The sequence below is a fragment of the Eulemur rufifrons genome, chromosome 30, assembly GCF_041146395.1.
Source record: "Eulemur rufifrons isolate Redbay chromosome 30, OSU_ERuf_1, whole genome shotgun sequence".
NCBI lineage: Eukaryota > Metazoa > Chordata > Mammalia > Primates > Lemuridae > Eulemur > Eulemur rufifrons.
Window position 1 is genome coordinate 51890079 of NC_091012.1, and position 14479 is coordinate 51904557.

The following is a 14479-nucleotide window of genomic DNA, read 5'->3' on the forward strand; positions in this document are numbered from 1 at the left end:
TGAAGAAGTGTGCTAAACTATGGGCTCCCTAATCTTATCTGTGTCTCCTGGACCCTACACCAGGCTGGTCGTGAATAAAGAGGTGATGGAAAGGGTGTGACATTTATCGAAAAGGAACAAAAAGAACTCCCTTTTCACCAGGAAAATAAAATATTGGACTAGGCAACTGAGAGGGGCCATGGGAACAATGTCCCTACCTGGTGCCCAGAGGCCAGCCCCAGGCATCTCTCACAGCCCTTTCCTAAGTCTGTAGTCCTAAAATTCCAAGGACAAACCCAGGAGAAAAGGACTTGCTTAGCTTTTCATCAGGACACAGTCCCACCAGGTCGTCAACCCAGGCCAGGAGACTTAAGAGGTGATGGTCCCACAAGAGAGGGAAAAATTTTTCCTTGACCCAGGGCTTTTTCACCCAGAGCCAAAGAGACCTAAACTCAAGGCCTAAATATAGCTAACAGCAAGCATTCTGAGGCTTGGAGACTTAAATTTTGCCAAATGTGTATTTGTTTTCTTCACACGAAGCCTATTTTTAATCAATTGCCAGCTCCTCCAGTCCATTTCCTGGAAAGGAGGCCAAGAAAAAAAAAGTGGGAACAAAAACATCAGGCAGTCATTTGTACGGTGCTACGGAAACAGAGTTTCTACTGTCCCCTCGAACCCACAGACCTTCTTTGACGTCAGGGGTGGCGAGGTTTTAATAGCAAACATAGATTATTCCATTTAGCCTTGTGCAGGAAGGTGGCTTTCTCTAGGACACAGCTCCTCAGCTGCTGCCTTTCAGAGTGCTTCAGGCTTTCATCTCCTCACTCATCTTTGGAGAGGTCAAGTCAATATCACTGCCTTTCAGTGTGTAACCTAAAGGAAATGAAAGGAAATGGAGTGGTTTGTGAACTGCTTCAGCTGGTAATAAAATGAAAGAAGATAGCTTACTTCCATTCATTCCTTCCTTTGACAAACTTTTATTGAGCTCCTACTATGTGCCGGGGACTGTTCTAAAAGAATGGGTATCAATAAGACATAGTTTTGCCCTTAAGGGACTCAATTTTCCAGGGGGTTGCAGGGAGGAGGACTTAACGGATACACAGAACACGTGCAGTGAGAGAGAAGCGCACAGGAGCTGCCCACTGCCACTGCCTGTCCACCAAGATTGCTGAGTGGTTCCAGGCCCCTATGGAAGAACAGAAGGATGCTTTCCTGCTTTATCCAAGATCTTCTACCTCCTACTTTGTTCAGTGGGGTCTGAAGCACAGACAGGTTATCTGCTTCTCCAGGCCCACCCAGCAAATTGAGAGCCAGGGGGTGAAAGCCCATATTGGGTAACCAGTCTCACGATCAATGCAATGGTCAGTCTTTGCACTCAGTTACTCATTCACCGAGTATTTATTGACCCCCTTTAATGTTTCTACCACTGTGCTAGGCAGTGAGAGAGACACAAAGAAATGTAAGAGATGACCCCTGCCCTCAAGAGGTGACACTTTCGACAGAGACATCATGTTGGCCTTGGCCTTGGTTGTAGCTCCAGCACCCAACACAGTACTCAGCACTGAGTAGGCTCTCAATGCATACTGGATTAAATAAATAACTGAATTACTGACATATGCAAAGTGCCAACTAAGAGAAATAGACCATCTGAGGTTGTGGGAGTCCAGGGAAACAGCTAATTAATGGGCACTGGAGTCCTGGAGGAAGGCGCTATTGAAGCGTTGAGAAGTGGTAGAGATTAGGACAGGCAAAGAACAGAAGGGAATACCCTTCCATGTGGGGGAGAAAACTGTGCAAAGATTTGGAATAAGTGCCCAGTATGGCCAATGTGGGGCTTCGGAGGACTCCAGCCTGGCTGGAGTGTGGACTCCATCCTGGGGCTGGATTGTGGCAGACTGAGGAACTGGACACTCCCCTGAAGGTCCCAGGAAGCCACAAAAGGGTTTTGATTAAATGACTGACATAGTTTAAAAAGCGTTTTAGGAAGAGTAATCAGGCAGCGGCAGGGTCTGGCAGGAGGGCCTCGGAGTCATGAGGCGTGAGGTGGGAGCAGTGGGAATGCAAAAGATGCAGTTTCAGAGGAAGCTCTGCTCAGAGTCAGAACCAAATGGAATCATGAATCTCAAACAGAAACAAACCACGTTAATTTGCTAAACCCTGAGCCATATCTAAGAAGTTACTTTCTTTAGCTTCATGGTTCAGTTAAAAAAAAAAAAATTCAATAGCTGCTGAACCCACTCAAACTGAAACCAAACATATATTCTCTAAAATGATTGGATATTTTAAAGCAAACTACTAACCTATATCCATATTGTGGTTTATGCCCTTAAAGCCTTAGGTACCTTTAAGAACAGGGTTCAAAGACTTGAATTGTGTTGCCAGAGGCTGGCTCTTAGAAGGGACAAAATGTAGCTACATGTTTTGGTGGGGGCTGTTATTATATGCTGAAGTACCACTTCTATGCCTGCACTCATTAAATCCTCTGGGCTCAGAGAGGTTAAGAAAGTTGCTCGAGGTCACACAGTGCATAAATGACAGAGCCAGGATTCGAATGCAGTCTGATTCCAGAGTCTGCTAATGGCATACTGCCTGCCTATATACAGTACTAGCCCACCCTTGGTGTTTTAGGAGGTAGGCAAAGATAATTTGGGGGTCCTCAGAGGCTGACTCCCAAGCCACTAAGGTGTGTCCCTACAGTCCCACACTCATCCTTATATACAGGCCTGCCCTTTTTGGGGGATAGTCCTTGTACAGCTGTGCCATTTTGGGCAGTTAGTAATCTGTGTATCCTTCCTGCCCCATCCCCGGGGCCTAGTATAGTGCTGACTAATAAGAGACCCTCATTGTATGCTTATGGATGGGCTCTTCACATATGCTCTTGAAAATATGGAAATCCAATTCAAATTCTGATGAGTTGAAATGCCCTTAAAATTCCACTATGGAAGCTTATTACTGAAAACAGTGGGTCTCAAACATTGGCAAACCTGTTAACACAGACTCCTGAGCCCCATCCCCAGAGATTCTGCCAGGTTTAGTAGAATTGAGGCTGGGCCTAGGAATATGCATGCTTAACCATCTCTTTCTCAAAGACATAAGCACACAGACACACAGAGACACCCACAGGCACACACAAATAACACACTGACACACACAGGTAGGCACACATAGGAGCAAGCACAGATGATTCTGATGCAGTCTGTCCTGTAGCCACAAGAATCCAGAGATAAATTCATATCTGTAAAGTTTACAGATCTTTTCTTACATGAATAACTCCCCTTTATTCATTTTGGAGATTAACCTTTGATTTTTTTTTCTTTTTCATTTTTGGTGTTCTTACAGCAGGGGAGTCACATGTAATAACCATCCTGATGCCAGGGCGTGTGGTATGACTTTAAGAACTACAATATTTTAGATTCATTATCAATTCCAGTGGCCACATTGTAAACTAATTTGCACCACCAACCCTATTGGATTAGGATACCGCTCTCATAACCTCATGTAACCTTAATTATCTTCTAAGCACTCTATCTACAAATATAGTCACATTGGGGGTTAGAACTTCAACATATGAATTTTGAGGGACACAATTCAGTCGATAGCAGGTAATGTGGCAGAGAGTGACTGGGCTGGCAGCAGGATGTCTTTGGACAAAGCAGGCAGGGAAGGCCTGCCCAAGGAGGTCATGTTCAGGTTTTGTGCAGCAATTCAGCTTTAGTTCTTTAGCAGGACACTTTTGTTTTCTTTTGTTTTGAGAGGGGAGACACTAAAGTCTTTGAAGCCTGAATTCAATCCCAGGTCTACCACTTATGACTTGGACAAGTTCCTCAATCTCTCTGTATTCACTTTCTTCATCTGTATAAATGGGAATGATGATTGTCCCTCCCTCATAGAATATTGTCAGGATTTGCAGCGCTGTGAGACAGAATTTTCCACGATGATGGGAATGTTCTATGAGCTTCTTTTTCTGGTATAGTAACCTCTAGTCATATGTGGCTATCGAGCACTTTGAAATGTGTCTGGTGAGACTGATCAACTGAATTTTGAATTTTACTTACTTTTACTTTATTTAAATTTAAATAGCCACATGTGGCTAGTAGTTACCATATTGGACAGCACAGATTTAATGAATTCATACATGTAAAAATGCTTAGCACTGCGCCTGGTACATAGCAAGTGTTAAAAAATGCTATCTAGGATTAGTGTTAGTGATGGTTACAGGTGTTTCTCTGGCAGACAGTTTTTTTTTTATAAACAGCAATCATACTTTGATTTATTATAGTGTCTTGCTCCTCAAGTGCATGACTATGATGTCCCTTATGACAGTTCCTCATCTGCCCACCTGTCTTTTTGCTGATCTGCATGGTAGCCCAGTCCCTGGGTGGCAGGGGGTGGGGGCAGGGAGGAACAGTCTGCTCCCTGGGGACTAACTGGAGTGTGTTCCTCTCTGTCCAGCCGGGTGGAGATCACAGGTGGGTACTACGAATACATCGATGTCAGCAGTTGCCAGGACATCATCCACCTCTACCACCTGCTCTGGTCTGCCACCATCCTCAACATTGTCGGCCTGTTCCTGGGAATCATCACTGCCGCTGTCCTTGGAGGATTTAAGGACATGGTAAGGAAGGGACTTTCCATTTCACAGTGGCCCCTGTTGGGGCTAGAGGGCAAGGCAAGGAGGTTGGGGGCAAATGGGGCCCATATTTTGAAGGAAGGAATCAAAAGCAATTGCTTCAAGGATACAGCTGCCTTCAAACATCTCAAGATGAAGGATCCAGGTTATGTTATCAGTCTGCAAACATTTCTTGTTAACGTGAATTACCTATGTTCTTGAGGCACATTCTGGGGGTGAGGTGGGAGGAAGGAGGAGTGTTCCTCCATTCACATTGGTTATGTAAACATAGTCTTTCATACCTCCTAAAAGTCCCTCACGCACACTTTTAGTAGGAATTGTTTTGGGGTAGTTTCCCCCTAACAGATTTTGGGAGAGATGGAAGGAAAGTTTACTTTAGGTACAGGTAAGATTAATGCTAGTCTCCCCTTCTCCAGGAATTTCATCCTGGAGTTTCTCCAGAAAGAGCATCTGGGCTATTTTCTTTTTGCATTTGAGGAGCCAGCCCTAGGCTAAGCTACTTGCCAGTTCTTGCTTTCAACTTCAGCCTCAACCTCAGCCTCCCCTCATTCTCATCCCTCCCTTCCAAATCCTTTCCATATCTGTGTGTGCGTCTGCAAAGGCAAACCAGGACTCAACACCCAGTAGGTACGTGCTCTGTAATAGTAGGCTCCTTCCTTCTTTTGTTTTAAAGCATTTCTTAGCATTTGTTTGCTTATTTGATAAACCTTAATCTCTAATTATGGAGACAATAGTTTTGAGCTATGGTTAGCAACCTGGCTTCATATAAGAATCACCTGAGGGGCTAACAAACAAACAATAAGCCAGATGCCTGGGCCCCTTCTCCAGAGATTCTGATTTAATTGGTCTAAACTGAAGCCCAGGCATCAATTTTTTTTTAAATCCCCCAGGTGATTCTGATCTGCAGCCAGGGTTGAGTACTGCTGCTTTAAAGGAATGTCCCATGTGTATTTAGGGAATTATTTTGTGCCTAGAAAGGGGCTTTCCTTTGACCTCAGAAGTGAGGCAGACAGCCCCTAGGCCATTGGCTTTTTTTGTCTGGTTTTGGGGTCCCGGATCCGGAAACAGGAACTGAAAAGTCAGTTTGTAATTTGATCTTGGACTATCAAAAGGACGGGTGATGGGAAATGAAAGGTGGGGCAGACAAGGCGAAAGAACAACCTCTGTACTTTGGGGCAGCCTGTATCCAGCAGGACTGGGCTGGCTGGAAGTACGCTTTCTCTCGTTTTCCCCTCCCTCACTCATATACACATTTCTCATTCCTGCTCCCCTCCCCCACTCCAGAAAGCCCAAGCACTAAGGAGTAGTGGATGCATCAACATAGGTGGGGCCCTAAGAGAGAGAAGGATTTCCTGTAAGTTTGTGCCTGAGGGAGCTTTTAGGTGTGAGAGCTGCGGGAAAAGCTGTATCTGGGTTGGGGCTTCTTTGGAGAAAATAATGCTCTTTGTTCTTGGAGACTTTCCCCAGAGGGCAGATGAAAGTAGAGGCTTTGTGTAGAATGTCAGCAGCTCTGGCTGGAAGAGAAGCTCCCTGGGTTGGTGAGTTGAGATGGGTCCCCAGGACGGGTGTTAAGAGTTCTCTAGGCCAGGTGGGTAGCTCACCCCTGTAATCCTAGCACTCTGGGAGGCTGAGGCGGGAGAATCTCTTGAACTCAGGAGTTCGAGACCAGCCTGAGCAAGAGTGAGACCCCCATCTCTACTAAAAATAGAAAAAAATTAGCTGGGGCAACTAAAAATAGAAAAAAAAAATTACCCGGGCATGGTGGCACATGCCTGTTGTCCCAGCTTCTTGAGAGGTTTAGGCAGGAGGATCTCTTGAGCCCAGAAGTTTGAGGTTGCTGTGAGCTAGGCTGACACCCCTGCACTCTAGCCCAGACAACAGAGCGAGAGCTTGTCTCAGGAAAAAAAAAAAAAAAAAGAGAGAGAGAGAGAGTTCTCTAAATTGTCCCTAGAGCTTTCAGGCTCAGGTGGCAGAGCTGCCTTCATGCACAAATGGAGCAGGTGGTGGCTACTTGGTAGAGACCTTTTGGGGTTCCTACAAGGCTTGCCCCCTCTCCAGTTTTACCCTACTGTGGATCATGGTGCTGAAACTTCCATCATTTTTGATTCCTCACTTTCCACTTTCAAAATACATGTATTAAACAAAGCAAAAGGCTAATATGCCACAGAGGTGTTAGTACCTTGAGTTACTAAACTCTCAGCATGAAGGATTTGATGAGATCATTTTCTATGGTAACGGAAGGAATTGGGATTTGAAGGCAAAGGGCACCTGGGGAAGACAGAGAAGGTGGCTGGTTAGACATCTTTCATCAAGAAATCTCTGGAAGTTGTAAAGAAAGGAGGAATTGGAAGGTGGCATGCTAAGGAATACAGCCCTGCCAAGCTTTTAGCCTTAGCTTCAGATCTGTTTGCCGTCATTGTGCCCTTTTTTGAAAAAAAAAAAAAAAACATAAAATTAACCACTTCAGAATGTATAATTCAGTGGTATTTAGTATAGTCACAATGTTGTGCAATCACCACCTCTGTCTAGTTCTAGAACTTTTTTCATAACCTGAAACCTGTACCCATTAAATAGTCACTCCCCCTTCTCCCTCCCCTGACCCACCAGCAACCACTAATCTGCTTTCCGTGCATATGGATTTACCTATTTTGGACATTTCATGTAAATGGAATCATACAATATGTGAGCTTCTGTGTCTGGCTCCTTTTACTTATAATTTTTAAAGATTCATCTACCTTGTAGCATATATCAGTGCTTTGTTTCTTTTTATGGCTGAATAATATTCCACTGTATGGATACACCACTTTGTGTTTATCTTTTTATCCATTGATGTACATTTGGGTTATTTCCACCTTAGGGGCTATTGAGAATAGTGCTGATGTGAACATTTGTATACAAGTATTTGTCTGAATACATGTTTCCAGTTCTTTTGGGTATATGTGTATGGGTGGAATTGCTGGGTCATGTGGTAATGCTATGTTTAACTTTTTGAGAGACTGCCAGATTGTTTTCCACAGCAGCTGTGCCATTTTGCATTCCTGCCAGCAGTGTATGAGGGTTCCAATTTCTCCACATCCTCATCAACACTTTTTTTAAAAAAAATTATAGCCATTCTGGTGGGTGCAAAATGGTATCTCATTGTTTTTATTTGCATTTCCCTCATGACCATTGATTTTCTGCATCTTTTCTTATGCTTGTTGGCAATTTGTTTATCTTCTTTGGAGAAATATCTATTCAAGTTCTTTGACCATTTTTAAAATCTGTTTTTCTTGTTGTTGTTGAGTTATAAGAGTTCTTTATATATAGTGGATACTAGACCCTTATCAAATATGCGGTTTGCAAATATTTTCTCCCATTCTATGAGTAGTCTTTTCATTTGCTTGATAATATCTTTTGAAGCACTAAAGTTTTTAATTTTGATGAAGTCCAATTTATTTTTTCTTTTGTTGCTTGTACTTTTGGTGTTATATCTAAAAATCTATTGCCAAATTCAAAGTCATGAAGATTTTCCCCTATGATCCCTTCTAAGAGTTTTGTAGTTTTAGCCCTTATGTTTAGGTCTTTGATCCATTTTTACTTAATTTTTTGTATTAAATAAAAGTCCAACTTAATTCTTTTTCATGTAGATACCCAGTTTTCCCAGCACATTTTGTTGAAGAAACTGCTATTTCCCCCATTTTATGATCCCAGCACTCTTGTCAAAAATCAGCTAACCACAGATGTATAAGTTTACTTCTGGATTCTTAATTTCACTGTTATCTTTGATCTCTAGTGGAAAAGGGGGTTTGTTGATGGTCTTTCCTGATAGATGCAGTAATGGCCCTTTATTCTCTATGAAGTGCTTTTGCATAATTACTTTCTTTCATCTTCACTATTACTACCTCATGTGGTAGGTGTTACTGTCTCTGTTTAACAGGTGAGGAAACGGACCAAGAGGGGTGAAGTGACTTGCCCAGACCTAAATAGCACAACTGGGACTAGAGGCCAGATTTGTCAGATGCCAGAGCCTTTGCTCTTTCTACTCCATCCCAGCTGCCTCTGACTAACATTTGGATAGCGCTCTCTGGATCTACAAGTGTTTCAACAGACATTACCTCCTTTGTTTAGTTGCTTTAATTAAAAAAAATTAACAAAAGCAGGTTATTGCCAACTGTTGGGAGCTTATTTAACAGTAAGGAAGGAGAGCAAGGGAAGTACTGAGCATTACCAAATACCAGCCTGGGAAGTCTATCAGGGACCAGTGGAGAAAAAGAAAGATGAAAGCAAAGACCAAAGGAGAAGATGTTTGAGTCACGAGATGAGAGAACACTAGCAGAGGGATAGATGGAGGCATGAAGGAGGAACCATGACTTAGATCACTCTATTAAAATAAGAACATGGTGTAGAAAGTCCTGGAACATCAACTAGGTGAGCCTAAGTAAAATCGTTGGCCTAGGTCTAAATGTGGTTGGTAACTTGAGGTGTGCCTCCCCTCTGAGTAGAGTGCCCTGGGGTCTGTAGGGAGGCCCAGGGGTGCTGGCTGATGGAAGCCATTTCCAGGGAGTGGCAATAGGAGCCAAGGGCTGTGAGCTGGTAGCCTTCAACAGAATTAGCTAGGAACCACCATTTCCAGAGTTGTGAGATCCTAAAAGGAAAAAGGATGACTTCATTCCCTGACCAGAGGTAGTTGGTGAAAAAGATCTATGAAAGAAATGTTTGACGAAGTGTTTGTTGACCAAAGAAAGATATGAGGATTTGAGATAAATCTTTAAAAAGTGAATATATCTTGCCATTTTCTCCTAATTGGTGTCTCTGGTTGGGAGTAAACTGGAGAGGAATAAAACTGGCATTCTTTCCCAAGCCCACAATCATTGTCTCAGAATAGACTCAGTTTTGTCCAGGCAAGATTGCTTTCACCATTTCCTGTGCTACCTAGTAACCTTTTGTTTTCCTATGGCTCAGAATGCTACTGATCAATAATGAGGGTCTCACAACTTAAGCCCCAGAATTTTAACAGAAATACATACACATACTCCTATATGTGTGTACAAATAGAGACAGAGCCCACATTTATTGTAAAATCAGTTTATAGGTTTAAAACACAACCAGACCATTATTTTGGGCCATCTCTTTTGCCCCATCCCTGCCCAACTCTTCACCCCCCCTTTCTCTTTCTCTCTTGTTGTCCTGTCCATTTTTCCTACATCTCTACCCTTTATTCTTTTCTTTTCAATGGCTTCCCTATGCTCATTCAATCTTCCTCTCATGTTTTTGTTTGTTTTTTTTTTTTCTGTTTCTTTCCCTATAATAGCCAACTTCCTTTCAAATATCATCCTGGACCCCTTGCCTTGCTGAAGACATAAAAATTTTTATAAGATATAGTTTACATCATTGCATGATTGTTTCTCCATAGTTAGGCTTAGTTGATTTAGATAGAAGAGCTGGTTTCATTTTGCAAGAGCTGGACGGTGTGTTTTTAATTGACAGAAGGCCAAGGGAACATGATTTCTGATACTTCCCCAGGAATGAAATTTCTTCTTAGAATTCTGGTAGAGAGGTAAGGGCTTTTCTGAGTGTTCTTCTTCTGAAAAAGCAAGCCAGCCCTTGGAATGGTCAAAATCACAGCCCTCTCCCACACATTACAGAGGCTGACAAACATTTCTCTGGTTGTCTGTGAGCTGCATTATAATGACTGAGGTTTGTAGCTCTTCAAACCTCCTAAAGACGTAAACAGTAACCCACTCCAAGGAAGAGAGCAGCAGAATTGTGTTGAAACTTGCTGTAACGGAGTTTCTCCTGCCAACACCCTATCATGGCTGCCTATGCCACTGCCAAAGCCTGCTTACACATTTTCATCACTTGAGAGGAAGCTTCTGCTCTCTGTTAATGTAGCGTAAATATGTGCCAGAAGGAAGACACATTAATTTTTCAGACAGCTCTCAATTATCCACACGAATGGAGGAGGAATCAATGACATGGAAGATGGAAAAACCATTTACCCCACGCCTTGACCCATGTGGTACAAAACACGGTCCCACTTGGAAACTAGTGAGCAGTGGGGACTACCTTTAGCAGTGCTTTGACCCTGCCTCCATCCTGGACAAGACTAGCTTTAACCCTTCAAGAGCTATGCACACCACCATGTTGTAAAAAGGATAGAAAATTATTTCTGCACTGTTTTGTTTGCAAAAAGAAAAAAAGGATCAATACACCCTGCTTGGTCTTTCATGGCTTCTGTGCACTGCTAGGATTTCACCTCTAGCCTGCAGGGCTGATGAGAAATGAATACTCTTCATGTCTGCAGGACAGCTCTACTTAGCAAGATTGAAATCTCCAAGAATCTTCACAACTTTTGCAAACTCTTCATGATTGAACACACTGTGTCACAGCAAGAGCAGTAGCCTGTTTAGCCTTGCCTATTTGATATTTTGTATTTTGAGTCTTATTTTTTTTTCTTTTTAATTCTTGTTTTTTAAAAAAAATCACATAAATAATTTCAACTTTTCTATAGGTTTGAATTTTTCAACTTAAAAAATTGGGGGAAAATGACACAATACATATTAGTTGCAAAAACTTTGGCAGATACAGTATTAGATAGAAGGTTAAGAGTCCCCATTACCTCCTCCTACTACTACTACTCTCCCCAGAGATAACCACAATTAACAGTTTGCTATGAATCTTTCCAGGTTAATTTCTTTGCATTTACAAACATACATACATATATAATTGTTTGGGTCTTTTTTAAACATAAATTGGGATCATGCCATATTAATTTGATAGCTTTTTAAAAAATTAAAAATATATCCTGTACAATCATTGTTTATCAATAGCTGCATGGTATTCCATAGTATAGATGTACCAAGTTTATTTAACCGTTCTCCTAGTGATGAATGTTTAATGTTGTTTCTAATTTGTGTTTTTCTGCAGAACCCAACTCTCCCGGCACTGAACTGTTCTGTTGAAAACGTCCATCCAACTGTTTCTTACTATGCTCGTCCCCAAGTGGCATCCTACAATACCTACTACCATAGCCCTCCTCACCTGCCACCATATTCCGCTTATGACTTTCAGGTATGTTCTGAGAGAAAAAGAACCCTCTATTACCCTTGATCTCATCCATACTGTCTTGTTGTCTCCCTAAATTCAATTATAGAATCTTCCCATTGTATTCATGATATATATGAAGTAGGCAGGCTCTTTAGCAGCCTGTGGGTGCTAGCTTAAGGACTACGTAGGCAGGCAATGATGGGAGAGATGGGGAGGGTGGGAACTGCCCAAGAGGAGAAAGAACAGAGAGATGGAAGAAAAAGGGAGAGGAGGTAGGATCAAGGTGTCCAAAATTGCCTTGAACTACACCAACAAGAAGGAAAGTTGGCTGGGAAATGGCAGCTCATTAGTATACCACCATGGACTGCTGTCCCACAGTGGCTTTCCTCTGCCATGGGGGGAGGCCTAACCCTGTTCCTTAGCATAAGGGCATGCTGAGCTGTACCAGGGTTTGAATCAAACTTGTAATGAGGAAGGAGACCCTTTCTTTTTCTCCAGACTTCCTAACTAGGAATGCACAGAGAAAAACATTTTTTCTAACACCCTCTCCCCTTTTTTGCCCTATTACCACATAGGTCAGATAGTGTGTTACCAAATTTGCACTTTCCCCTATTCCTTTTGAGCTGAGACTTCAAGTGCAGAAAAACAGAACTGAAAAAAGCACTTAGCTAAAAGGAATTCGGTGTATGCAGAGTACTGAACTAGGCACTTTGGGAAAACAAATGAAATGGTCCTTAGGCAGGTACAGTGACTGTAAATCCTTGCCCACAAAGGAGTAGAGTTACACTAAAATCTAGTTAATTAAAAACTCAAGGACCAAAGGAAATACCTTTGAAGGAAGGGAAACTCATAATGAATTTGTTTCTATTGATCAAGAGCCCATGAATGCTCCAAGGGGATATAAAAGCATAACTGTTTAGGGGTGCTTCCAATTAACCAGCCAGTTTGACAATACAAAGCCCTTGGGCAACCATTAATTTCAGCTTCAGATTAGCAAAATAATTGAAACTTAAAAACCCTATTAAGTTGAATAAAGTGAAGTTGTATTTGGTTTACATACTGTTTGGAGAGGTCTAGGGCCCTATGTGATAATAATACATATAATGTGAATATGGACTTGTTCATTGTTATAAAATACAGTACTAGCTCAAGGAGGCATCCATTAAATCTTGGAAAAAATAATGTTACAATTTGTTTTAAAGCCTATTGTATACACAGGTAGGCAACTCAGATGACTTGCTACCCAAATAAGTGGTATACACTGGAAAATGATATTTCATTTTTATACTGAAGTAAATTACATTGATTTTGGGAATTTACACTTTATAATGAACCCTTTAAGTAGGGACAATAATATCCTTGGTGATATTTGCCACAAACTCTAAGATAGGAAACCCCTCTTTAGGATATGGAGCCATCTCTCTCTGTCAATCATTCCTCACTCGAACCCTACCCTAGGAATGAAAACGAGATTGACAATGCCAGTGGTGACTTGGGGTGTTGCTTTCAGTTCAGTCAATGTTTATTATGTGTTCCCTTGTGCCAGGCACTGAGCTAGGAGCTGTGGATTTAGGGGTTGAATGAGACAGTCCTTCACTAAGAGATCAGTCTAGGGACTTGGGGGTGGAAGGTCAGGGGACAGCAGTGGGGACAAAAAAGTAAATAGACTATTACCCAGAATGCTATGGAAACAGGATACCTAAGCTAGATAAGGGCTCCAGATTTAGCCACCTAGTCCAAATCTATACTGTGGGCTTATAACAGGGACTTTAAGGATTATAGAAGCCTCTACTTTTTAATAACAGCTACTATTCACTGAGCACTTATTAGGTACTAAGCATTGTGCTAAGTGCTTTACATCTATCATCATTCAGTCATTTACCCTTTTGAGAGTACTCTTGTCATTGCCATTTTTAAGATGAGATGACTGAATCATGGAGAGGTTAAGTGACTTCTCCAAAGTCACAGAGATGATAAGTAGAAGAGTAAGGGTTTTTATCCAGTGCTGTCTTATTTTAGAGATTTATTTGAGGGATTCTTCAGAGAAGCTATGAATCTGAGTGCAGTATGTATTTTTCCCAGTTAATTTTGGGATATTTATACTTTCTACTGGTTTAAATTATGGGCTTCCTAATCACAGATCTCAGAAAGGGTCTCTTTACTCTCTCATTAAATTATTAAATCAATCTCCTCTTCAGGGATTCCCTTCCTTCATGCATTCCCCAATTCAGGGGCTTCTTGGATACCTCTTATCCACTTCCCAGTTCTTTCCCTAGGCTCAAGCTGTCTTTTGTATTTCTTGTTTAGAGACTTTATAGTTACATGACACAGATCTTGAGGAGTATGTTTTTAAGTGATTTCTTGCTTGAACTTAAATGATGTTTTGTTGTTTTTAGAGATGGGGTCTCATACTGTCACCCAGGCTGTAGTACAGTGGCCTGATCATAGCTCACAGCATCCTCAAATTCCTGGGTTCAAGCAATCCTTCTGCCTCAGCCTCCCAAGTAGCTGAGACTACAGGCGTGTACCACCACACCCAGTTAATTTTTAAAATTTTTTGTAGAGATGGGGTCTTACTATGATGCCCAGGCTATTCTCGAATTCCTGGCCTCAAATGATCCTCCCACCTCAGCCTCCCAAAGTGCTGGGATTATAGGCATGAGCCACCGTACCTGGCTAAATGGTGTTTTGTTTTAGCATTTCAGTAGAGCTTTTTATTTTTTGTTCCCCAAGTTCTAGTCCCTTCTAGTTTCATAGGAGAAAATGCCAGTCTTTACTCAAGAAAGCCAAGAGGCCAGGGAACATCTGCTTGTATTCCCAGATAAATAAAAAGCAATCAACAAA

The 14479-nt window shown here is 41.9% G+C and overlaps 1 protein-coding gene across 3 annotated transcripts in view; it reads left to right on the forward strand.

The window, feature by feature from the left end:
* TMEM255A (transmembrane protein 255A) overlaps positions 1–14479 on the forward strand; it is a 48937-nt gene that overhangs the window by 27981 nt on the left and 6477 nt on the right. For 2 of the 3 annotated variants that reach the window (XM_069463587.1, XM_069463588.1), the window contains 2 exons: positions 4432–4594; positions 11516–11659. In XM_069463587.1, the coding sequence (XP_069319688.1) occupies positions 4432–4594; positions 11516–11659 (307 nt within the window). The remainder of the gene's footprint in view (positions 1–4431; positions 4595–11515; positions 11660–14479) is intronic. The other variant, XM_069463589.1, reaches the window with a different exon arrangement.